Source organism: Equus asinus, chromosome 2 (assembly GCF_041296235.1).
Source record: "Equus asinus isolate D_3611 breed Donkey chromosome 2, EquAss-T2T_v2, whole genome shotgun sequence".
In the NCBI taxonomy this organism is placed as follows: Eukaryota; Metazoa; Chordata; class Mammalia; order Perissodactyla; family Equidae; genus Equus; species Equus asinus.
In genome coordinates this window covers 125,082,945-125,109,117 of record NC_091791.1, presented here as the reverse complement: position 1 = coordinate 125,109,117, position 26,173 = coordinate 125,082,945, and the positions used below count along the sequence as shown (strand labels likewise).

Below are 26,173 nucleotides of genomic sequence, written 5' to 3'. Positions count from 1 at the left end.
CTCAGTGCCCCCACCAGGTTGGGAGAAAGGAATTTTTATGCCCACTTTACAGACAGAACATGTATTAGTTATCTCCTGCTGCATAACAAATCACCCCAAAACTTACTGGTGTAAAACAACAAATATTTGTTATCTCACAGTTTCTGTGAGTCAGGAATCCAGGAGAGGCTTACCTGGGTGCCTGTGGCTAAAGTATCTCACAAGGCTGCAGTCAGGGGGTCAGCCAGAGCATCAGTCATCTCAAGGCTGGACTTGGGGACGGTCTGCTTCCAAGCTTGCTTGTGTAGCTATTGGCGGTTCTCAGGGCCTTGTGGGGTGTCGGTTCCTTTCTGTGCAGGCTTCTCAACAGGGCAGCTAATAACATGGCAGCTGGCCTCTGTCATAGCAAACAAGCAAGTGATGGGGAGAGGGTACCCAGGATGGAAGCCAGAGTCCTTTTGTAACCTCACCTCAGAAGTGATAGCCCATCACTTCTGCCATATTCTGTTCGTTAGAAGTGACTCAATTAGTCTAGCCTACACTCAAGGGGAGGGGATTACACAAGGGTGGGAATACCAGAAAGCAGAGACCATCGGGGGTCATCTTAGGGGCTCTCTATCACAGGGCAACTGAGGCTCAGAGAGGTGAAGTGACTTGTTCAGGGTCACACGGCCCTTAGAGACAGAGTCAGGACTGGAACTCAAGACTGCTTGACTCTGAGGCTGGATACCTTCTGAGCTGCCACACTGCCTTTGACTTAAGTTAATAACAGGTTCCGACTGAAGTTAATAAACAAGTCTCCTGCGCAACAGAACTCAAGACAAGCACTTAATGAATGGATTTGCTAATAGCGCTGCCTGTTTGCACATATTAGCTTAAGTTCCCCCTGACATGATCCACGGGGACAGCCGAGCCTGGCTCTTGGGAGAAACTGCTCTGCCAAGCCAGGAGCCCAGATTCCTAAAGAGCCAGGGAGTGGTCCCTTTAGTCATACAGCTTTTTGGTTTTGCCCTAAATTTAATCATTTGGGTGTTTTTTGCAGTTTTTGTTTTTAAATAGAGTGCACACTTCCCTGTGTTCTGAGGAGAGCTGACTGCAAGGTCTGGAGCATCAGGTATTCCCCTGGAGGGACTGCGGGGCGGGCAGGGCGGGCAGGGCAGTCGGCCCCGGACGAATGTCCGGCTTCTCAGCTCCTATGGCTACAGCAGCCAGGCACCCAGCTCAGCAGGGCTGTGTGGCCAGGCTGGATAGGGGCCAGCCCCAGGACCTCAGCTTTCTGTCAGGGCTTCTGCCTTGGGTCCTCCAAAGGCCTTTTGGCATCCCATGATTTTCAGGGTCATTCCAAATAGTGGAGGTTGCTGCCCACATTGCCTTCAGATAAGTGAATGTCACAAATGCTGGAGCATTTCCAGTGGAGGTGTGAGTGACCCAGGTCCTGAGATGAGGGGAAGTGAGAGCTGAGGATTCAAGAGTACCCCTGCCCCCATGCCTCTGCATCCCTTTCTCCAGAGGAACCCGTTGCTCCTTCCTGATTAATGATTTCAGTTGAGTTTAATTTGCATCCATCATACCCTCTGAATAAGGGCTCTGCGCCCTCTGCGGAAACTGGAAGGGACACAGGATCATTCCCTGCCCTCAGGGGACTCCCAGTTCTCAGAAGACAGAGAACTTGGTCCAGACCTCTCCTAGTGGGAATGCTGAAAGGGACCTTTGGATAGACCCCATCTTTGCAGAGGGGCTGTGGTGTCAGGGAGCAGAGAACAACCATAACAGTAAGTATAATAACCATAAAAACACCTACATTTATTAAGCACCTACTGCATGCCAGGCTCAGCATCAAGTACTGGGTATACGTTTAGTCAGGAGATCCTCACACCAACTCCGAGAAATGGGTCCTACTGGTATTCCCATCTTACAGAGGGGAAACTGAGCCTCAGAGAGATGCCCAAGGACACAAAGCCCAGCTCAGAGCAGGAGACGGAGGTGCTTAGAGAAAGCTTCTGGAAGGAGGGGGCCACACAGGGCCCTGAATTGGAAAGGGAGGAGGGGAAAGGATTCAAGGAAGCAGGTCTAGGGTCTGAGAAAGCTCTCGATGACAAGACATGCCTGCAGTGGGGGCTGCCAGGGAAGAGGATGCCCCAAGGAAGTGGGGGTGGGGCTTCCATACTGCTGCCCTTGGAGTCTTGGCCTCAGCCTGTACTCACAATGGATGGCCCTCCATGTCAACCAACGCATGTCCACATCCAGTTGAGCCAGCCACTGTGCAAAGAAGTCCCTTTCAGCTGAGCCCTGGTGCCCTTCCCTGTGCTGGCTGCCTGTCCCATGCAGGACTTGGAGGACCAGAGCTGGGTGGGGTGCACCTGAATGAGTGACCTTGACTAAGTCCTTTCCCTTTTAGGTACCTCAGCCTAACCCTCTGTAATATGCCTAGGTGGGACTGTGGCATCCTGAGTCTCTTCTGGCTCTTGGGGAGGGGCTAAAGAGGGGGCAGGAAGGCCCACACCCTGGCTGCAGTTCCTAGGCCCACTTCTAGAGGGGACTTTCCTGCCAGCCCCTCATCTACCCCCCACCCCAGTGCCCCCAGCTGCACCAGCATGGGGCTCTGACCTACGGATTTTTTGCCACTTCCTGATCCACTTCACTCCAGCCAGAATCTCTAGGACTTCATCATCCCAGTGGCCGCAGTGACCCCAGCATGGGTGAGTGTGGGGCTTTGTCAGTGGCTCTTGGAGGCTACAGGGCCCCATGCTTCTGGGCTTCAGCCCCCTAGGCATTCAAGGAGCCCCTGCCTGAGGCCTCATCCCAGTCTGCCCACTGTCTAGGCAGGGCCACAGAGCCCTGAGCTTAGAGACCTCCGGCCCAACCCCCCATTGCATAGCTGGGAAACTTTCACCTAGGGACAGGGAGTGAGCTCTGAAGGTCACACAACAAGTTTTAAGAAGAGCGCTCAGAATCCAATTTGTGGCATAAAGCGGGACATGGGGTCCACCTGCTCCACAGGGACCTCCAGCTGGATGCTGGCTCCAACCCACTTCCCCAGCTCTGTTCCATGCCCGGTGCCACTTGCCGAGCCCCTACCTGCCTCCCCAGCTCCTGGTCTCCATTTTTCCTGCTAATTAGAGGTCGTAGCAATGACTCCACTGTCCCAGCCATTTTAGAGCTGTCATTAATTTCAAGTGCCTTCAGAAATAATCATCATTGTAAAACCCCTCTAGCTGCTAGGATGCAAGCGGGCAGGAGCAGCACAGAGCAGGCATGCAGGCAAGCCTGTGTGTGCCACACATTCCTTCCTGTGCCTTGGGGCCCAGTCCTGCCTCCTGCATCCACAGCCTCCCAGAGTGGGGGAGAACAGAGCTTGGGCTCTGATGTCAGACACACACAGAGCTTCAAGGCCCAGCTCTCCCTCTTACAAACAGAGTGAACTTGGACAGGATACCAGCCCTCCCAGAACCTGTTTTTTCCTCTGTGTAATGGGCACAGCACTACCAATCTTGAAGTAAGACAAAGTATGTGAAGTATAGCTCAGAGCTTGACTTACAGTAGGAACTGAATAAATGTTAGAGGGTCCCGTCCCCTACTCCAGAGTCCCCTGGCAAACCCATTCCAGCTCCTTTGCTTTGCTGGGAACACTCAGGCTGCAGCAGGCTGGCTCCTTCTGCTTCCAGATATCAGCTCCTCCGTCATCGGGGCTTGCTGAGTTTTCACCCTGAAGCCCACTCATGAGACATGGGCTCAGGCCTGCTCCTGGGAGCTCCTGCTCAGAGCACAGAGAAGGAGGAGACTGGGCCCTTGCCTCTAAGGCCATTTCAGTCTGGGGAGGGGAGACAGGAATGGAAGAGATTGGTCTTAGCTTGGTCTTGACGCTCAGGTGGAAACCAGGGTAAGGGCATGCTGAGCAGGTGGGCCAGCGAGGACAAAGGGCTGGAGGAGTGGGTGAGGATATAATCCCCAGTTGTGCCAGTGAAGTTGGATGGGCCCCCCTGATGTTTCACATTCTTATGGCCCTGAAATCTCTGAGAGGTTGGGGGCCACCTTCCCAGACAGGAGTGGAGAGAGACAGGTTCTGCAGCTCACGCAGAGGCTTCTGACTGGGTGAGGACCCAGGGACAGGACCCCCTTTTATGGGGTCTCTAGTGACAAGGCCAGGGGCCTCCACTCTCACCAGGCCCAGGCTGGACTCTCAAAAAGGCCTTTTCTCCAAGTTCTTCCCCAAAAGCCTCCCCCTCCCCAATATTTCCACAGGTGCAATGAGACAGGGGATGGTGGGAGGGGTCATATCTTTTGGAGAAACGGAAAGGGAAAGGACTTGGATACTGTTTACAATGGAGAACTAAGGCTGCGGGGCAGTTCCTCCCAGACACAGCTCTTTGGTCATCCTGGTTGCCTTCAAGACTCAGAGGGATAATGGTGGGCCCCAGCAGATCCCTCCCCAGGAGGCAAACTTCCTCAGCCAGCATCTGGGGGCTGCAGGCTGGGGGCAATGGGTTCTCCCCCATTTCTCCGCCGAGATCACTGAGGCAGGGAGCAGGTGAGTGGGTGGCGGAGATACTTGGTGGCCGCGCAGTCCCTGCGTCAGTCGCCGCTCCAGGAATAGCCCCCGCCCCCGCTCCCGCCCCCCCAGAGGGTCTGCACGCCCGGCGGGTGCCTGGCGGAGCCTTTACGCAGGAGTTGGAGAGCGTCTATTCCTGTCGGGCTGGTGGGAGGAGGCGGCGCGGGAGGGCAGGAGCTCACGGTTAACTCAACAACAGCTGGTGGGGGGGTGGGGGAGAGGGGAAGCTGTGGAACCTGGGAAGGGGCTCCAGGCAGCACAGAGTTGAGAGGCCAGGGAGCCGCCTTCGCTGGGCTCTTGGAGGGAGGGAGACTCCTGTGCCGCCTCCTCTCTTCCCCTCCCACCTGTAAGTCCCTCTGCCAAGCCCGCCCCCTAGTGGTTTACTCAGCTTTAGAAGGCTATTCAAATTCCTTTTCCAGGCTTTACTAGCTGTGTGACCACGGGCAAGTCCTGTAACCTGTCTGAGCCTGAGCTTTCTTCTCTGTCACAAGGGGAACAGCAGCGCCTCCTCTCTGAGTTGTTGGAGGATGAACGTAGAGTGCACAACACAGCATCTGTATCTGCTAGGAAGGGCTCTAGCTAGGCCTAGGATGAGGATGGACATAGAGAAGACAGGAGACGGTTCTCCAGGCAGAAGTGTCCAGAGTGGTGGTGTGGCAGTGAGACTGAGAAGTACCCAGACTCTGTTTAGCTGGAACGAAAGGTCCATGCAACTCTTTGGGCTGTGTGTGTGAGGCTGGACAGTGGAGAAGCAAGATGGTGCTGGGGTTGAGGGAAAACTGGTGGCCCCACCATGCCAGCCTGATGTCTGCAGTGAATGTCAGGCAGGCTCCGTGGGGGTTGGGGCAGGATTCCAGGGTCTGTCTCAGAGACTGAGAAGCCTTGGGCCAGTCTCCTGCCCTCTAGCCTCAGCTTCCTTCTCTCTATGTGGAACCCCTACCCTGTGGGCTTAAGGTGTCAGGAGCACTAATGTGCTAATGGGGTGCACTCCCAACAGTGGAGAAGGGGTGAGTGTGCCTGGTAGTGTCAGGAATGATGGTCATTCCAATCAAATTAGCTTAGTGTTAAAGGGCATCTGGCTTCAGGGAGATGGAAGGTGTATAGTGGAAGGAGGTGAGGTCCCAAGGATTGTAGGAGTCTTTGCCAAGAAACCTCTGTCAGCTGATTCTCTGTATCTGCTGGTCAAGGAGAATCTGGATCTCTGAGGAGTGGTCCCATTCCCTGGGCCCGTCTGAGTATGTGGCCCCAGCCCAGGATCCTCTGGACCGTTGGGGAGCGGCGGAGGGACAGCCAAGCCCAGACTGAGGCTCTGGGCTGCTCTCTGCTGTTCGCTGGGTGCAGTGCCCACGGCCAGAGCCGGCCAGAGCGGCCTGCTGCCCTCTGCTGGACAGGAAGGCAGGCTGGGCGGGGACCCAGGCAGCAAAGGGTAGCGCAAGACTCGGCTCGAGGTAGAGCCGCGGAGCTGGTGCGCCTTCCTCGCGGTCCCTCCGGGCTTCCCTCTCTACCTGATTCACCCCAAGGCCGCCCCGATGTGGGCCCTCCAGCTATTCGCCGAGATTTCCGAGAAAAGGGGACAAGGCGCGGGACGGAGGTTCCCGGCCTGACCCTACCCACGCCGTCCTCCAAACAACCCTGGCTGGGTGGGGAGCCTTGCCTGTTCACGTGCGTGTGTCCGTCCACAAAGCAGGGTACAGTGACCCCAGTTGACACGGGTGACACACGCGAGCGTGCGCGCACACGCCCAGGGAGGACTTCGGGTCAGACTCCTCGGGCCCGTGCTGCCCGGGACTCCTCGGAGCCCGGGACTCGGAGGGGCGCGGCCGTGTGCAGGGCTGGAACACCGGGGCCGTGGCTCAGGCGCCAGGCTGACGCGCCCTTCGCCTGCGCCCCCCTTGCCAGTTTCGCTGCCCCATGCATAAGGGGCAGTGGTTGGGGTGCGCCTCGCTCTCCGCCCCCTTCGAGTCCCCGCCTCACCACCCCCTCCCTTGGTTTTGCGGCCGCGCCTTCTCCTCCCCCGCCTGGCTCTGGCTCGCTCGCTGCCTCCCTCCCTCGGCCCCTCCCTCCCTGGCTCTCTCCTCGCTCCTCGCGCTCCCTCCCCGCGCCGCGGCAGAGCGCGGAGCCCGGGCGGGAGCCGGTGCGGGCAGCCGGCGCGGGCAGCCGGCGACAGCGCAGGCGGTGGGTCGTGGTCCCGGCCCCCGGAGCGTGCGGAGTCCCACCCGCGCCGCTCCGGCCCCTCTCCCGACGCGGGGCTCCGAGCAGCATGCGCGGCCGCTGCCCACCGGTCTCAGCCCTGGCTCCGGCCCCGCTGCGGAGCGCGCCCGGCCTCGACCCCGGCCCTAGCGGCAGAGACAGAGGCGGCGGCGGCGGCTCCAGGCCGGCCCGGGGTGCGGAACCAGGCTCGTGGAACCGGCATCGCGCGTCCTGAGCGCACCCGCCCCTCTGCCCGCCGGGGCCGCGGTCTCCTGCCTACCCACCCCCGGGCTCTTGCCCTGGCCCCGGTTCCGGCTCCGGCTTGGCTCCCGCCCGCGTGGCCAGACAGACGGACGGTTAGCCCTGAGAGGGTGCGTGCACTGCCAGGCGGAGGTGTCGGACGAGGAGGAGGAGACGGAGGGGGGGGCTGGGCAGGGGCTGGGGCCCGGCGGAGGAAACATGCGATTGGCGACCAAGCCGAGCGGACGGACTGCGCGCCCAAGATGCAGGTGAGCCCGACGGCCGCGGCCCAGCCCGGAGAGGGCAGCCCCGCTGCGAGCGCCGCCGGGGGCCGCCGTCGGCCCAGGCTGCGTCCTCCTGGGGCTGCGGGGCCCCCCACCGCTACCCAGACCCCCTTTTGGGATCACAGATCTGAAGATTCTTCCTTTTCCGTTCTTCCCACCCCAACAAATTCCAGGTTGGCTAGCTGGGACCCCAGAGCTACGGAGGGGCCCCCACCGGCGTCCTAGTCCTGCTGGTCCTCCATTGGCCCTACCATTCCAACGCTGGTCACCCTGGAGGGTAAGCCCCTGCTCAGCGCTGGGTGGCTGCCTCTCTCCACAGACCCCGGATACCCCCCAGGCAGCCCTAGCCAGCACCAGGTCCCCCTAAGCTGGTGGATGCAGGTCAGGGACCAGCTTCCTCCACAGGCTCCAGCCCAGGCACCAGCTCTCTCCCCTCACAAGGAGCAGCCCCTTTCCAGCTCTTGCCCATCAGGGGGAGAAAAGGAGAAATGGGGGTAGGGATAGTGGTTGGGTTGAGGAGGACCCAGGAACCCTTCAGGGTTCTCCCCTTTGTCTGTCTTCAGCCCAGGCTTCTCACCTCCTCCTGCCCCACTTTTCATTCTGAGGCAGAGCCTGTGGGAGGTGGAAACCAGCTGAGAAGAGGAAGGTGAGGAGGGAGCCCCTGCTCTGCCCCCCACCCCTGGAAGGTGGGCTGTGGCTTCCTGCTCCCCAAGGTACCCCCAGGAGATATATCCCTCCAGGTGGACCCAACTGTGAGGAGGGGTGGGGCCAGGCCCAGTGGCAGTCCCCTCCCTGTTTTTTTGCCCTTGGTCCCAGCCCAGCCCCATCCAGCCCTGGTTCTGCAGGCATCGGCATCTCCTCTTTGTTCTCAGAGGTCCTGGGGTCGAGGTGGGGGAGAAGGGGCATCTGGGAGGATGGGAATGGCTCTGCCCTGGTGGGTTGGGAGTGCAGGAGGCCCTGAGGTGGGGGAGCAGTGCCATCTGGGCAGTCCTCTGCTTGGCTTGGGTAGCTGGAGGGTGTGCAGCCCAGCCTGGCCCGTGGCTCCAGGCTCAGCCCTGCTGGTCATTGTGCCAATGGCTCTAGCAGTCGTGCCTCCCATGCCCAGGGAGCAATGAACCGCGGCACCCAGGCGGCAGAGAGCCTGGGGCTTCCCCACGTTCAGCGGGGAGTGCCAGTGAGGAAGAGAGGGTCTGCTGTTTTGTCCTTGTGTGGGCCGGGAGGGGCTCAGAGTCCTCACACCTCTGGGAAGATCCCAGCACCTGGTCTGCTGGGACAGCTTGCCTGGCCTTCCTGCTTTCTCCCCATGCCCTGAGGCAGGAGCGAGGATAAGGTGGCAGAGGTGAGAACTCCTTAGAACCCAGATAGGGGCTCCCAGCAGCACCCAGCTGCCCTCCTGGAGGGGGGCATAGCAAAGGCAAGGACAGGCCCCCTCTGGTCTTCTTGTCTCTACCCCCTCCCCCACTCCCTGCCAATTTAAATGTGAGATGGGCCTTGGGTAGGGCTTGGTCAAGGCTAAGGAGTTAGAGTGGGCCCCTAATCCAAGGGGCCGAGTTTTGAGGGATGGGTGTGTGCCCGAAGCTGAGTATCATGGCACCTGGGCTGAGGGCCCCTGTGTGACTAGAGGGAGATGGAGCGACCGCTCTACTCCTTGCAATAGTCCTCTTTGATCCTGCGGGTCAGCTCCTCCATCCCCTGCCTCTGAATACCTGTTTTTTCCCATACTAGATATTGCTTTCTAAAAGCCAGAATTCCAGAGGGACACTGGAGGGGGAAAAAACCTCTCTTGTGAGGGTGGGTTGTTGTTCAGCATAAAGCCAGACAGGATCGCTGGTCCTGTGATGGCTCATCTGGTGCTGTTCTCCAAGTACTTCCTGAAGCAAATGGCAGGAGGATCGCAGTTCGGGCTGGGGGGGGTCAGTCCTGTTGAGAAGTGAGGCAGTACAGTGATTTGCACAGGGTCCTGTGGAGGCGTGAGGCAGTGTGTCGGGTAGGGCTAGGGAAGGCTAGGGAGGGAAGGCATTAGGTGGTGCCGGTTTCAGAGTCAGGGCCTTGGTCTGCTGCTTGGGGCCTCTTGGTCTAGCTGTCCTGTGTGCGGCACTCTGTGGAAGGATAGTGGCCTTCCAGCCCCAGGCTCCCTGCCCCTATGGTTACCCATTAACAGCTCCCTGCTCTGTTCCCACCAGTCCATTTACATATCCCCTCATCACCTGGCTTGGTCCAGCATCCCTACCCAGAAAGCCCTCTCCTCTGCTTCTCCTGGCTTCTCCTCCAAGAAGCCTCCCTGACTGCTCCAAGTCACAGATCCTCCTCCTCCAGGCAGCCACAGTGTAGAACCACGCTGGTTTACACCTAATATTGTACCAACCCATTCTTCATGCGTTTATTCTATATACTATGTCTCAGCTGATTGCTTGGCTCTAGGCTAGGCCCTCCCATGGCCCCCGTGGATTGCCTTGAACACCCTGGACAATCCTGAACCCTCCCCCGGGCTCCCCTGCCTCGCCCCTAGGATAGGGAAGACACTGGGAGGCACCAGGGAGCAGCTAGTGGCTGGTGGCAAGGGCTACCTGGAAGAGGTAGTGTCCTCAGCCCGTGTGGATGGACAGAGCTAGGTGATGTTAAGGATGCCCCAGGCAGGAATTGGGGAGAGCCGAAGGCAAGATATGCAGGAGCACACACAGGCACTCAGTGGAGGGTGGGATTTGCTCCTGGGGGGAGGTGGGCAGTGGACCTCCAGGAAGAGAGAGAGACTGGATGGTCCTGAGGCAGTAGCAGACTTTGCAGAGACACAGAAAGCAAGGGATTCCAGAATCAGGGAAGATTCTTTGTGGAAAGAGTGCCTCAGTGCATTTGAGGCATCCTTGTGTTGAATGAATGACTGAGTATCCTTCGATGCTATGGGCCCAGTAGGACTGTGCTGACAACAGTCTTCTCGCATGTGTTCAGCTCCTTTGATGTCATTTTATAGTGAAGTTGTTGAGTGTGGATCCTGGAGCCAGATGCCTGCATGCAAATCTCAGCTCCACCACTGCCTAACTCTGTGACTTTGGGCAAGTTACTGAGTCTCTCTGGGCCTCCGTCTCCTTGTCCATCAATAGTGAGGATAACAAAGGTGTTACCTCTGGGTCATTATGAGAATTGTGTGTTAATGTATGCAGAGCATTTAGACAGAGGAAGCTCTCACAAAATGCTAGCACCTCATAGGTTATATCAGTGATGTGCACTCAGTCTTAGCCTCGTGTGTGGTACAGAGATTTGATTTTATAGCTGAGAAAACTGATAGCCAGAGAAGTGGAAAGACTTACCCAAAGTTCCCAGCTTATGAACATGGGGCTCGGTCTGGAATGCCTTCCTCCTCACCTCTGGTCTGGGGCTCTTGCTCACTGGTCTGGGCATGGCCTGTAATTAATTAATCAAAGTTTTGAGTATTAATAATAATAATATAATGAGCACTGTGACCCTACGCCCCAACCTGAACACTAACCCTTTAATAACGACGTACATCTTCCACGTGTTTCTCCTCACCCCATCCCTTGGCTTCTTTCTCTGAGGCAACCACTACCCTACATTACCTATTTAACATTCCCTTGCCTTTTTAAAATCATACATTTCAATATATAGAAATTGTTCAGTTATAGTTATTTTTGAACTTTGTGAAAAGTCCTCTGGAATTTGTTTTTCCTTCAACATGATATTCGTAAGGTTCATCTATATTGTTGCAAATAGTAGTAGATGTAGTTCATTCATTTCCACTGATGCATAGTGTTCTGTCATTTGAACATGACACAGTGTGTCTATCGTTCTTCTCTTGATGGGCGTGTACGTTGTTCCCCTTTTGCTCTTACAAATGCCGCCGGGAGCCTTGTTGTCCTGTCTCCTGAGGCAACATGCAGAGCCCTCCGGGGCGCACAAGTGGGAGCAGAATTGCTGGGCCTGGGGCATGTTCTTGATCAGCTTTACTAGGAGATGTGCCCAAGTATTTTCCCGGTTGGCTGGGCCAGTTTTTGCTTCCCCACAGCAGGAGATGAGTGTTCCTGTTGCTCCCCACCCTCACCAACACTTGCTATGGGAGGACGTCTTGATTCATTCTGATGGAATGAGTGTAAATGATGTTTCATTAGGGCCTTGATTTGCATTTCTGGAACACAGGGTTTCTGATATATGAAATGGTGGGTGAGCGAGGCAGCAGCCTGCGTGTAACAGATGCTCGCTAAGTAATCGTCACCTCTGCACTTCCTCTTCCCCAGTTGTGAGGATGCTGTCTGTACAAGCCTTGAGCTCAGAGATGGGCAGGAGCAGTCAGGGAGGTCTCCCCCACGAAGGGAGAATGAAGGAGGAGCAAGGAGAGCTTAAGTCCTTACACATTTAGAGCCAAAGGAAGCCCAGTGGCTCTGTGTTCACCGCCATGATGGGCAGGGGTGGTCCTAGCTGGGGAGGTAGACGGAGACTGTGCTTCATTATTTTAATAATGTACAGCCCCCCAAAACCCTGTCTCCACACCCTGGCACCTGGTGCAGGGCTTGGCATTGGTGAGTGCTTACTAAGAGTTTGATGACTCTAAGAATGAACACTGCATGGAACAAATGTATGTTTGTTCTTCCTTCATTCTCACCTCCTTGGGGAGTCCTCCCTGATTGCTCTTGCCCCTTGAGTGAATGAGGGGTGGCTGAGTGAGATGGCTCCTGGGCATCGGCGAGGCCCCCTGACGAGGCCCTCAAGCCCCCTGCCTAGCCACAGGGGCTGAGAAGCCTGGTGCTGGCAGGCTCGTTTGGAGCAGCTCCCCTGCCAGCCTGGCACACCGACGATGATTCCCTGCCGCTCTCCCGGCCCGGGCCTGGGCCCCTGGAGCTGGTTGGAGACGAGCGTCGGGGCTGGCGGAATAATTATGCCTATTTCATGTGACACCCAAATTGATTGCCGCCGGGGTGACATTACCAGGGCATTGTTCCCTGTCTCCAACCTCTTCTTACATGTTATTAGGATGTGTGGTATGTGTGTGTTTTTCTATTTTTTCCCATTTCGGGGAAATAATCTCTCTCTGCCACCTCTTCTGCTTCTATCTGCAGAGAACCTGCTCACAGCTCTGAGAGGGGGTTGGGGACTGGCCAGCATGCTTCCTCTGCCTGGCCCAGCACAGGGCTGCAGATGTGGCTGGGGGGTTGACCATCTCAAGTCCTTTTGCTTGGGTGCAAGATAGGGATGTATTAGAGCTAAGATGGGCTGCTGAGGTGTGGATCCTAGCAGAGAAGTCTTCCTGCAATGTCCATGGTCTCTGCTTGTAGATCTCTCGTGAGGGGGTGCCCACCCACTATCTATCAAGGCAGATCTTCAATCTTGAGCCATCTGATCTTCCATTTGATTCCTCACACTGAACTAAATGGGCCTCCCCTCTGAGTCCACCCATGGGTCTTGGCTCCACCCTCTGGGCCTGCCCTGGACCTTTTGCACCCTGTGCCTTGGGACACCCCTTAAAGATTTGCAGAGATGCCAGTGCCCCCCCACCAAGTCTGGGTTCTCATGAATGGGCAGCTGGGTGGTGGCATCGATTGTGCCTGAGCAGAACGCAGCACCCACATGTATCTGACCAGAGGGGTTCATCCCCTCATATAGCAGGTTGGAAAAAAAGGGGGTTTTGAGATGGTCAACTTGAGATGGTCAACCCCCCAGCCACATCTGCAGCCCTGTGCTGGGCCAGGCAGAGGAAGCATGCTGGCCAGTCCCCAACCCCCTCTCAGAGCTGCGAGGGGTTGGCCAGAGCTCAGTTGAGCAGAGAGGGCTTTGAACAGTCAGTGCCAGGAGAGGGGCAAGTGTTTTCACTTAGAGTTTGCCTGTCCGAGTTATAAATAACTCACTGGACCTTGGCCTGTGATGTATTGAGGGTTGTTTTAAACTCTTTTCTCCTTTTTGAGGCAGAAATCAGCCAAACCTTCACCCATCCCTGACCTAGCCTCCCCACGTTACCCTGGCATGACGCTAGGGAGACGGTAGCTGCAGGGACAGGCAGGGTCCTCCCCAGGTCCTAGCCCTGAGGGTCTGGGACCTCGGACAAGTCCCTGATGCTCTTGGGCCTCACTTTCCTCGCCTGTGTGATGGTGTCTAGGGTGACCGTCCCTCTGGAGTTAGACAAGCTCAGTGACCTTCGGCAAGTGACCCAGTGGCTCAGAGCCTCAGTTTCCTCATCAGTAGAGTGGGGTCGGTGAGACCGCCCGCACAGGATATGTGGTGAGGGTTGGTGGGCTCATTCCGCAAAGCCCTTTAGTGCATGTGTTCCATCTAAACGTCTCTTCTCGTCCCTCTTCTTGAACTCTCTGCTCCGAGCCCTGCGAGGGCAGCGTCAAGTCTGCCATCTCCTTTCCTAGAGGAGGCGTCTAGGGCCCCAAGATATAAAACCACTTGCCCACCATCATGCAGCTTAGCAGGCCCTTGAACCTGAATCGGAGAGAGGCAGTATGCAAGAGTGGTCAGGACAGCCTAGGGTCTAACTGTCTCAGGCCTAATCCCAGCTCTGCCACTTATCACTGTGTGATTTGGGGCAAGTTGCCTCACCTCTCTGTGCCTCAGTTCTCTAATCTGTAAAATGAGGAGAATAATACCAACCTGATAAGATGGTTGCGAAGGTTAAAGTTCATGTCTGAGCTCATATTGTGCTAGCTGTGTGACCTTGAGCAAGTTACAGAAACTCTTTGTGACCTTGAGCAGGGTAGAGAAGCTGTTTGTGCTGCTGTTTTTCCCATCTGCAAAATAGGGACGATAACAGCACCTGCCTCAATGGGTAGTGGTGGGATTACATGAATTTTTATATGTGAAGTACTTAGAATAATGCCTGGCACATGAAAGACCCTCTCTAAGGGTTTTTCCAATCATCATCATCGTCATCATTATATTTACTAGGTCTCTGGCCTTCAAATCCCACTCCTGTTCCACCCCTCCCCTCAGCTCCCCCTCCCAGCCTCGGATCTCTGAGGCTGTCACCGCCCCCTCTCCCAAGCCCAAGGCTTGTGGCCTGCTCCCAGGTCGGGGTTGGCTGGTTTCTAGCCCTCCGAAGGCTGAGATAGGCCAGCCTGAGCTGTTCCCGTAGTAGAGGAGCTTGGGTAGCTGGGGAGAGGCCCTGGGGGGCCCAGGAAGGTGTGCAGGGCTGAGGGCATGAGTGGGGATGAGGGAAGTGTGTCTGCCGGGCACCCCTCAAGGGGCCACTGGGCTGGGTGGGGGATGGGGCCAGAGTTCTTCAGGGGCGTCTTCCTGCCCCTCAGAGGCTGGGCTGGCATCTCAGACCTGGAGAGAGACACAAAGGGAGATATGGGAGTACAAGACCTGCCTTTTCCTTGAGCTCCTTCCAGTTACCACGTGGGCACTTGCTACCCTTCCTCAGTTCTGAGACAGCGCCAGTCCAGGTAGGGGTGCTGTGCGCTCAGGTGGGCCCAGCACAGGCAACAGGGAAGCTTCCCAGAACCAGTGCCCCCACCTCCCCCAGGCTGGCTCCCAGCTGCCCAGCTGGCCTCTCACCTCAGAACAACCCTGTTAAGGGCCTGGTAGGGCCCAGAGTGGTCCAGGGCTCACTCAAGGTCATGCAGCAGGGCAGAGGTGCACTGGCTGGAGTGCAGGCCTGGGACCTGTGAGCCCAGTGCCCTTTGCTCCCCAAGAGGTGGCCTTCTCTAGGCTTTGCCCCACCCCTGTTTCTCCCCAACAGGCCGGCCACTCCTGGAGGGCAGAGCCTATTTATAGAAGCTGTTAGACACTAAGATGCTTTGACAATTAAAATTCATAATTTATCCCACAAATGGCTTGGGGCTGCAGGCTGGCCGGAAGGCTGGCAGCTCCTGAGATTAGCTGTGCTCCATGGGGTGGGCGCTGGGATGGGCAGCGGCACCCTCCCTCAGGTGCAGGGGGGCCAGGTGCTTGCCCAGGGCCACACATGGGCAGTTGTGGCAGCCAGGGGGACCTGGTGGCTGCCCTGGCAAGCAGCTGAGCAGCCACACTGTGCCTAGTCAGCACCCTCCAGCCCGGCTGAGAGCCAGTGAGCACCTTTGGGAAAGGATTGAGTTTCCAAGAGCACCTAAGAGATGGAGCTGGTGGCGCTGGACCAGGGAGGGCGGGGAGTGGCGGGAGGAGGGGCAGCAGACACACACACCCTCACTCACACACACACACCCACACACACACCCACAAACACACAGGGGTGCCTGCTTTCCACACATACATACACCCCGGGGGCCCGGCAACTCTTTGCTAGAACCAACAGCAAGAGGAAAATAAAGAATTATACAAGACAAAGGACATGACCTCACTTTTCTTCCAGGTTGATTTTTCTCTCCCCGTGGGGGCGGCTGAAGGAGGAGGAGAAGGGAGAGGGCAGGCAGAGGCGGGCAGCCTAGCCGGGAGGAGATAGACAGACCCTCCCCCTGGCCTGCTGGCGGGGCCAAACCATCAGTCTGAATTTCTCCTGCTGGAGCTCAGCCTGAGCACTGGCCACCTCCTCATGGGGTCCCCTTTCCCCCCACGCACCCTCCCCATGTGCCAGGAGGCGGCCCCTCCCTTCCCGGCTCTCAGCATAGCCCTGCTGGATTAGGCTGCCCAGGGACTGAGTTTCCCCATTAGCAGCTCACACCTTAAGCCATTATCAGCCATTCACACCTCAGCAGGGATTGGATTAGCCCTAGAAAGCCAGAACGGAGTGTCTTTAAAAGGAGTCCAGGGACCTGGTCAGGATTTGGGGTAGGAGGGAAGCAATTAGGAGTCCCTGGATGCTCTCCTATGGACCAGGCTACAAGTCCTCCCACCCTGAACGCCTTTGTTCATACTGTTCCCTCTGTGGAAAATGCCCTTCCCCAGCCCCTTACTTGGCCTGTGGAAATGTGTCTGTATTTCAGTGACACCTCTTCCTCCTCTGTGCAGTGGCTATAAAGAGCCCGGACTGGGAGTGGAGAGCCTTTCTAGGAGCTGGCCCAGCAGTCTTTTGACAGGCTCTCTCTGCCCCAGGCTGGGCCTGGGGATGCTGAGCTGTATCAGCCCCAGCGCTGCATTGGGGGCCCTTAATCTGGGGGACACAGAAGGGGAGGCAGAGAGTGATGGTAAACATACCTGCAGTGCTCGGGAGGCGGGGGACCCACAGGAGGGCGATCCCCCTTCCTGGGGGCTTGAGAGGAGCTGCTTGGAGGAAGAGACCCTTGAGCTGGGTTCTGAAGGCCAAGTAGGAGAGTTCCACGTGCAGGGTGGATGGTCAGCCATTGCTGTGGGAAAAAGGCCCGGGCCAGGGCAACCATCTGGGGCTCTCTGGACAGGCCTCCATCCACCCCCATGTCACCCTACTCCCAGCCACGTGGCCATGGCTACCTCTGAGCTTGTACTGTTCCCGCCAAAGGGCTTTATCATTTCATGAAATGGATCCAGTGGCTTGGGGCCCTGGAGCTGAAGGAAAAGAAGGGGCCTCAGACAGGCAAGGACTTGGGGACAGGGCAAGTCACAAGGAATCCAGACCTGGCCTCGCCTCTCTTCTTTGGTGACCTGGTATGAGTCCCTTCACCCTTCTGAGTGATCAGGCCCATCTCGTGGGATGGCGCCGAGGACAGGATGCGTTAACAGGCCCAGGGCCCTGGACACATGGTAGAAAATGGTAGCAGAGTCTGCAGGGCACCTTCTCGCTCTGTCGTTCCCCGACTGCTGCCACCCTCACCTGGCCCTAGCCCACGTACTCATCTTTCTCCTCTGCTTTCTCTGCCTCTCTCTCCCCTCCCTTTCGCTCCTGTTTCAGCTGCTAGGCACCTCTTTCTCTCTATCTGTCATCTTTCCTTCGCCTGCTCTCCTAGTCATTTTTTGCTGGTGGAGCTGGGCAGGGCCCTAGGCAGACATTCTGAAGCCCTCAGCCCCCTTCCCAGGTCTGCCATCCCTCCTCACTCCCTTCTGCTGCAGACCCTGTCACAGGAACATAGGGCGTTGGGACGAGATGAGATGGTGCCTACCTGCCTCATTTCCCAGCAAGGAAACAGCCCTGCACAGTTGCCCGGGTCACACACAGCCAGGCTGAGAACCCAGAGGCCCTGGCATCCAGAAGGCCCCAGGCCCTAGCAGTGACAGCAGCCACCTCTGCTAGGGATCCCATGCCTGTGTGTGCTGGGGATCCCTGTGGTCCCTGGGGAACACTGAGTGGGTACACCATGAAATATTGATACCATAAACCGAAAATAACTGAACTTTCCATCCTGTGCTGCAGCCGACTCCAAATTAGGTGAGATTTCAGCATAGATGGCGGCAGCAGGCACAGGGGAAGGGTATGGTGGAAAAACACTAAAAAAGTCAGTGTGTTTGACATACCATTTTCTGACAGTTAGGGAAAGGCTTTTGTCAGGTTGGGGGGCAGGGTGCCTACATGCAGCTCTCTAAGGCCTTCCCTTGGGCCTGGGGACCCTACCAAGCACCCTTCTGCCCGGCGGGCCCCTCCCCTGGGCTGGCCTGTGTGTTTGAGAGAAGTCCTGATTCAAACCGGGTGGCTCTTGGGGCAGGCAGCCTGACCAGGGCAGAGACCTGCCGCCTCCAGCCTTGTGCCTAGGCCTAGGGGCAGAGGAATTCTGTTTTGGAATCCTCAGTTTTTCTCATCGGTAAATGGGTAAGAAATACCTCTTTTTAAGGCTGGTGTGAGGGTTTCTGAGACTATGTGTGAAGTCTAAAACCTGGCCTTTACTAGGTGCACTGCAAATGTTAGTCTCACCCCTTTTCCAAGTGCAGGTGTGCAACTAGCCTGTGTGGGCTGGGTTCTGTGCATGGGGAGACACACCTCTACCTCCAGGAGCCTCCAGAAGCTGTGTCAGGAGATAGAATGACCCCTGACCTCCCTCAGTGGTTCTCCAAGTCCACCCATGGGTGATCCCAAGCCCCTGCTGTCTCCACCAGTCATCCTATCTGACCCTGAGCCCCAGGGGGGGAGCCCCAGTGTGAAGCCCCAATCTGGGATGCCAACTCAAATAGATCCTTCCACCCCTGGTGGAACTGCACTTTGGGGCCTGAGCCCCCACGCCCCTTCATTCCCTAGCCAGGTTTGAGGATGTTGACTTTCCTGCTGGAGAAAGTCAAGCTTCTTTGTGGGTTCCCTCAGGGACCCTGGGATCCAGCCCCTTACTGCCCCATGGGGGAAATAGATCAGAGAAGGCAGGCATTGCCCAAGGTCACGCAGTGGAGTGGCCAAAGGGAAGTGCAGGTGGTGGTGTGGGGAGTAACTGAGCCAGGCCATACCTGCCCCGGGGCAGGAGTGAGGGTGTGCTGGGGCCGCACCGCTGCAGGCTGCTGTAGAGTCTGTGCATAGTGCCCTGAACACGGCTCCCCTCTGCCTGCCCGCCTGCCTGCCTTCCATGTTTATTGCCTTTGTATTTATTGGTGCAATTTTTAAACTCTTGCCCTTGTGGGAAGCCCTTCAGGGGTTAAGGATCCAAAATAAAACACTGATTAAAATGCATAAAACACTTCTCCTTGGCCGCTGCAGGAGGAACCAGTGGGATCAACGGGGCCAGGAGGGCAGGGGCAGCACATCACCCCCTCAGCAGTTTCCGGACCCCCTCACACCCAACCCTGCCAGCATCCCTGGGAGTGTTAGGAGAGTAGGCCCAGCATGCTGTGCTCCTGCTATGCCACCTTGGGCATGCATCTGAGCCTCCTCGGCCATAGTTTCCCCACCTTTCAGGGCAGCCACATGTAAGAGGTGAGAGACAGGCATTGGGAGGATGGCCCTTCTGGAGCCATCCTGGTCCTGTGGAGTCTGGCCTGCTGCTCTGTGGCTCTAACTGCCAGGCCTGGGGCTGGCAGCCACACAGGGCAATGCCAACCCTTCTTCCATCACCGTATCTGAATTCTCCAGGTCTCTCATTGCTCAGAGGGCCTGCTGCAGGGTTAGCCCCATCAGAGGGGCTTCAAACCCTGCACAAACCCACGCACACATGCTTCCTTGCAAAGAACATCTGCTGGGTCTGTTCTGTGCCACACCTCGGTCTGAGGCTGCAGACACAGCGTCTGCCCTCAGGTGTGTTTGTCTCACCTACTCTACCAGGTGAGACAAACACACCCATGCCTGTTTGACCCAGGGTTAAACATACACCACAGGAGATGCACCATATGCTGAGACTTTGGAGCATGTTTTCCTCTTTGCTCAGGTCGCTAGGAAGCTCTCACCTCTAGTCATTATGCAGGACTTTGTGGCATTCTTTCTTGACTGGTTTGCCTTCTTTAGCTTTATCTTTTTATCATCTTATAGCATAATTTTTCTGTCAGTTGGCTCAAGTCATTTTTAGAATAAGGTGTGCCATATGTCAGTTACATAACGTCAGTACTAATGACTGTAAGGTGCTTCACTGTTAGGGGCAAGAGATGACTTCTGACTGAATAGGTCAAGAATGGCTTCATGGAAGAGGTGGCCTTTGGGGTGGAAAGTCACAAAGGCTGCTGGGGCAGGAGGGTGGGAGAGTCCTCCAAAAGGAGATGGCTTAGAGGCAGGAATGTTCAGGACAAGGTGGGGATACCTGGTGGCAATCCTGGGGTGATTGGTGGGGGAGGAGGTAGATGGGTAGGTTGAAGCAAGGGGGTAGAGGCTTCGAAGGCTAGATTCATGTCTGTGTGAGGGCCTTACCAACATCTCAGGGTGGCCTGTGCCCTCACCATCCCCTCCTTCCTTAGCCCCGCCTCCAGCAGCCCCCACCCCGCCCACCAGCCCAGCCCTGAGCTGGGTGCTAAAAGTCCTATTTACCTCCCCAGGCCCCAGCCTCACACCCACTCCGGCCCCAGCTGCTGGCTCAATTACTTATCGATCGCCTGTCAGGATGTCTGCTTTTCTGGTGGGTCACTGGAGCGTGTGTGACTGTGGAAAATGGCCTGGTAGGGATGGTTGGGGAAGGCCAAACCACAGAAGAGTCTGGAAAGAGGATAAGAGAGGCTGAGGGGAGGGAGATGGAGGACAGAGCCCTTGGGGATAACAAAATCTTGCAGATTCCATCATATGTCAGTGACACCCAGAGCCCTCTCTGGTTAATCAGTCACTTGGCTGATCAACAACCAGGGAGTCCCTGTCAGTTGAAACTACCAGAGTATTGGAAAGTATGTGGTGTCACTGGAGTCTGACAGACGAGAGCTCTGGTCCCATATCTGCCCCCTCTACTGGCTGGGTGTCCTTGGCAGTCACAATCTCTCTAAGCCCCAAGTTGCCTTAAGGGTTGAAATGTAGATGACAAGACCTGTGGCCTTGAAAGCAGAGCTGTGTGCAGGTGTGGGGAGGGATTGGGAGGGGTGGGAGGAGGGCCTGAGCTGGGGCGGAGAGGTGGGACCCGCCCTTCCTGCAACAAGCCCACTTGAGGCTGTGAGTGTAGGCTGTGTGGACAGGCGGCAGAGCCCCGAGGGCACCAGGTTGGGATGGAGAAGCAGGCATGGGTCTTTACCCCACCATCAGCCACAGGGCTACAGCTCAACTCCCAGACACCATCTGGTCCAGGCCCTGGAGTTTGGAGGAGTCCAGACTAGCCTTCCCAACCGCACACCAACACTGCCAGGCCAGTTTCCCACAGGGTGGGACAAGGATGGAACAGAGGAGAAAGGAGGAGGTAGGGAGTCAGTCTGGACACAAGTGGGAACAAGTGGCCTCTGAACACCGGCTGGGAGAGAGTAGTGGGCTAACTCCTGCACACTCCCTTCACTCCAGCCTGGACCCAAGCTTGGTCGCCCTCCCAGCACCGTCTCCCGTGTCATCACGACCCAAGTCCCGCATGCTCCCCAGCGCCCAGCTGGAACAAGCCTCACGTCCTCGTCCTCGGTGCTGCGCTGTGCTGCCCTGGGCTGTGGGAGTCTGACTGCCCATCCCCCAGGCAGCTGCATAAACCCTGGACTAGGAGGAGGTGACTGAGCCCTGAGAGACAGATGGGGGAAGGCTGGGAGGTCTTTGGAGGGGAGCACACTTCCTACTGGGGATCAGAAAAAGCTTCTTGGAGGAGCGGACATTAAATTAGGCCCTGAAGATGGGATTTCAACTGGCAGGGGAAGGGGCATTCCAGGAGGAAAGAACTACAGAAGCCAAGGCCGGGAATCTGGAATACTTGTTCCCTGAGCCCTGAGCTCAGGAGCCTGGGTGCGTCACTGTGGGGACCCAGAGGAAGGTGAGAGTCAAAGAGATTCCACAGGGAGGCATCAGGACTGGTCCCGCTTTCTAGATCAGGGTTGCCCTCCCCTGATCTAGAAAACCCATCAAGGGGCAGATTCATAACCCTGACAGGTACCACTGGGTTTGCTGATTGCCCAGGACCCTTGGGTTGCAGGCTCAACTGCAGTGTTGGCGGGGAGGTGGCCTTGGTGTCTGTGCCCAGGGAAGCCCAGGCTAAAGGCTGAGGGGAGGCCCTCAGCAGCCTCAGAAGCCGTTGCCTGGCAGGCTGGGGACCAGACATGCTCCTCTGCTGGCTGTTCCTAGAGGCCTCAGCCTTTGAGCCCCTTTGATGCCTCTATGAGCCCCGAGGGCAGCTCAGCAGGTCTGGCTTCACCCCTGGTGAGTGCCAGGGGAAGCTGAGGCTCAGGTTGTGGGGTAGGGTGCAGTGTGCATGCCTAGAAAGTGCCTGTAAAGCGTAAAATGCAGCCTGGCTGCCAAGGGTAGTCTCCTCTGAGGTGACCCTGCCCCTTCCACGAACCCTCTTGATCCTTCAGGAGGGCTCCAGGCAGGGTAAGGGGTAAGGAGGAAGCAGCATGGGGTGGCAGGAGGGCCTCTGGCCTGGGTATCTGGACCTCACTGGGGGGTCCCAGGCAGGAGTCATATGCCAGCCTGGACGCCTGCCTCTCTATCTGTGTCAAGGACATCCTGATGGGACAGGAGGGTGTGGGAGCACAGAGGGCTCGGGGTGGGGTCCAGTCAAATACTGTCCTCTAACACTCCCTCTGTCCTGTGCTTGCTCCCGGCTGCAGGTGAGCGAGAGGATGCTGGCGGGGGGTGCAAGGAGCATGCCCAGCCCCCTCCTGGCCTGCTGGCAGCCCATCCTCCTGCTGGTGCTGGGCTCGGTGCTGTCAGGCTCAGCCACGGGCTGCCCACCCCGCTGCGAGTGCTCCGCCCAGGACCGTGCTGTGCTCTGCCACCGCAAGCGCTTTGTGGCAGTGCCCGAGGGCATCCCCACAGAGACCCGCCTGCTGGACCTGGGCAAGAACCGCATCAAAACACTCAACCAGGACGAGTTTGCTAGCTTCCCACACCTGGAGGAGCTGGAGCTCAACGAGAACATCGTGAGCGCCGTGGAGCCTGGCGCCTTCAACAATCTCTTCAACCTCCGGACTCTGGGGCTCCGCAGCAATCGCCTGAAGCTCATCCCCCTGGGTGTCTTCACCGGCCTCAGCAACCTGACCAAGCTGGACATCAGCGAGAACAAGATCGTCATCCTGCTGGACTACATGTTCCAGGACCTGTACAACCTCAAATCGCTGGAGGTCGGTGACAATGACCTCGTCTACATTTCCCACCGAGCCTTCAGCGGCCTCAACAGCCTGGAGCAGCTGACGCTTGAGAAATGCAACCTGACCTCCATCCCCACAGAGGCGCTGTCCCACCTGCACGGTCTCATCGTCCTGAGGCTCCGGCACCTCAACATCAACGCCATCCGGGACTATTCCTTCAAGAGGCTGTACCGCCTCAAGGTCTTGGAGATCTCTCACTGGCCCTACTTGGACACCATGACACCCAACTGCCTCTATGGCCTCAACCTAACGTCCCTGTCCATCACACACTGCAATCTGACTGCTGTGCCCTACCTGGCCGTGCGCCACCTGGTCTATCTCCGCTTCCTCAATCTCTCCTACAACCCCATCAGCACCATCGAGGGCTCCATGTTGCATGAGCTGCTACGGCTGCAGGAGATCCAGCTGGTGGGTGGGCAGCTGGCCATGGTGGAGCCCTATGCCTTCCGCGGCCTAAACTATCTGCGTGTACTCAACGTCTCTGGCAACCAGCTGACCACACTGGAGGAGTCGGCCTTCCACTCGGTGGGCAACCTGGAGACACTCATCCTGGACTCCAACCCACTGGCCTGTGACTGCCGGCTCCTGTGGGTGTTCCGGCGCCGCTGGCGGCTCAACTTCAACCGGCAGCAGCCCACATGTGCCACACCCGAGTTCGTCCAGGGCAAGGAGTTCAAGGACTTCCCTGATGTGCTCCTGCCCAACTACTTCACCTGCCGCCGCGCCCGCATCCGGGACCGCAAGGCCCAGCAGGTGTTTGTGGATGAGGGCCACACGGTGCAGTTTGTGTGCCGGGCAGATGGTGACCCGCCGCCTGCCATCCTCTGGCTCTCACCCCGCAAGCACTTGGTCTCAGCCAAGAGCAACGGGCGGCTCACGGTCTTTCCCGATGGCACGCTGGAGGTGCGCTATGCCCAGGTACAGGACAATGGCACGTACCTGTGCATCGCAGCCAACGCAGGCGGCAACGACTCCATGCCTGCCCACCTGCATGTGCGCAGCTACTCGCCCGACTGGCCCCATCAGCCCAACAAGACCTTCGCCTTTATCTCCAACCAGCCAGGCGAGGGAGAGGCCAACAGCACCCGTGCCACCGTGCCTTTCCCCTTCGACATCAAGACCCTCATCATCGCCACCACCATGGGCTTCATCTCTTTCCTGGGCGTCGTCCTCTTCTGCCTGGTGCTGCTCTTTCTTTGGAGCCGGGGCAAGGGCAACACGAAGCACAACATTGAGATCGAATATGTGCCCCGCAAGTCAGACGCAGGCATTAGCTCCGCTGACGCACCCCGCAAGTTCAACATGAAGATGATATGAGGACAGGGCGGGGGGCAGGGACCTGCAGGCGCGCCGGGCAGGGGAAGGGGCCTGCCCACCATCCGCTTGCTCCCCAGTCCTCCCCACCTCGTGCCCCTCCACAGACTATTTTTCTCCCTCTCACCCCCATCCCCTGCTGCCCCCTGCTGGCCCTCGCCACCCGCCCTCTTTCTACCAGGACCTCAGAAGTCCAGGCCTGGGGACCCCACTTGCACAGGGGCACGCATTGACAGACTGGAGTCGGAAGCTGACCAACCGACCTGCAGCACAGTGAATAATTCAATAAAAAAAGTTACGAACTTCCTCTGTAACTTGAATTTCAATAATTATGGATTTTTATGAAAACTTGAAATAATAAAAAGAGAAAAAAACTATTTCCTCTAGCTAGTCGGAATGCAAACTTTTGCTCCAGGGCCCTCTTCCAACTCAGTTTCTTGTTTTCTCTTCTTTCTCCTCCTCTTCCTCCTTTCTCTTCTCTTCCCTATGGGGAGGGATCACTCAGGAAAACAGGAAAGGAGGTTCCAGCCCCAGCCACCCATGCACCCTGCCAGGGCAGCTGCCCAGAGCAGGCGGGTGGCAGGTGTGGGCCCAGCTCTGGGCTGGCTGTTTTCAGGGAGCAGGTGGAGGGGACAAGGCTCCCCGATGGGGTAGGGGCTGTCTGCAGAGCTGCCAGGCAGCAGTACTGCCAGGGGTTGGGGGGCCTGGCTCGGGTGTGGCTGAGACTCTGGACAGGGGCTGGGGTCCTCCCAGAGGGCAGCACAGTCAGTGGAGAGAGCCGGGGCAGGAGGCGGGACTGAGGCCTACCTTCTGGTCCCAGCTCTGCCGCTGACTTGTTATGTGGCCTCGAACAGGTCATTGGCCCTCTCTGGCCCTCAGTCTCCACATCTGTACAAATGAAACGTTACTCCCCGCCCTGCCTACCTCACAGGGCTGTTGTGAGGAATTGATGAGATGATGTATGTGAAACACTCTGTAACCTGTAAAGCGCTGTGCACATGTGTGGGTGACTGTTCTCATTATGGTCATTATTATCTCACTGTCGGTGGCGGGGTTCCTGAAGGGATCTCTGTGGGGTCAGGGTTGGGGGCATGCCAGGGCGGGGCTGGCTCCAGGGACTTCCAAAGGCTCCTCCCTGGGACAGTGGCAAAAAGCACTGGTTGGGTGGACAAGGCTCGAGACCCACAGGGAAGTCCTGAGGCCCATGAGCATCATGACTTCTAACCACCTCTGGTCTGGGGTCCCCCCAGGCAGAAGCACCTGCAGCTTTTGCATGGACCTATCCAGGCATTCGGAACCCCAGCTCTCTCCAAGCCTTCTTCCCACAAGCATTTATTGAGGGCCTAGTGTATGCTATTTCCCATGTAGAGGCCCAGTCTTTGGGGCTGGGGAGGCAGTTCTGGGGCCACTCTTGGGACTGCCCAGGCCCAGGTCAGCACCCCAGCTTTGCCCATCTTCCACCAGGCCATGCTCTGAGCCTACCTTGGTCTTTGAAGGGTTTTTGTTTGGGGGCTGGGATCCACCGGCACATGGGCTGACGAGGAGGATCAGGCAGCAGCCCCGGCCCTGCCCATTCACATGAAACCTAGACGCTCCAAACTCCACCCTGGAAAGGGATGCCCGGACGACAGAAGTGCGAAGAGCCAGACTGTAACTTCCCCAGAATCTGAGGGCCCTGCCTCAGGAAGCTGGGCGGGAGCTGGGCCAGCAGCCACGTGCTCAGCCGGCCTCTGTTGGGCGGGGAGGGCACCAGGTCAGGGAGGCCTGACTTCCTCCAGTTTCCTCCTCCTCCTCGGGACTCCTTGCATTCCGCCCCACGGGGGGCCCAGGCTGACCCTGCTGCCCATAACCCCCAGGCTAAGGGGAATCCAGTGATGCAGGAACCCAGGGGCACAGACATAACTGAACTCGAAGGGGGAGGAAGAGGGAAGTCAGCCCTCAGCAACAAGAAACTTCCAGAATGCAGCTCCTCTAATCAGGGCTCTTCCTGGGGCTCACCCCCACCCTGCTGGCATGAACTAGGTAGCTGCATGCTTAGCGCCTTCTAAACCGAGCCTCTGGTGGCATAGCATGGTGAGCAGGGTCCGGCATGGAGTTGGCACTCCTGTCACTCATGTGTGCATTCATCCACTCGATCTGCAGATGTGCTGAGCCCGCTCTGCTC

The 26,173-nt window shown here is 57.4% G+C and overlaps 1 protein-coding gene across 8 annotated transcripts in view; it reads left to right on the top strand.

The window, feature by feature from the left end:
• Positions 1 to 25,024, top strand: part of LINGO1 (leucine rich repeat and Ig domain containing 1) — a 211,764-nt gene extending 186,740 nt beyond the window's left edge. For 4 of the 8 annotated variants that reach the window (XM_070497553.1, XM_014841419.3, XM_070497548.1 and 1 more), the window contains one exon: positions 22,156 to 25,018. In XM_070497553.1, coding sequence (XP_070353654.1) covers positions 22,156 to 24,012 — 1,857 coding nt within the window. In that variant the 3' untranslated portion in view covers positions 24,013 to 25,018. Of the gene's footprint in view, positions 1 to 6,581; positions 7,228 to 7,415; positions 7,520 to 8,557; positions 8,582 to 22,155 lie in introns of those variants that run through there. The other 4 variants (XM_070497565.1, XM_070497559.1, XM_070497538.1 and 1 more) reach the window with 4 other exon arrangements.
• Positions 25,025 to 26,173: the final 1,149 nt, after the last annotated feature.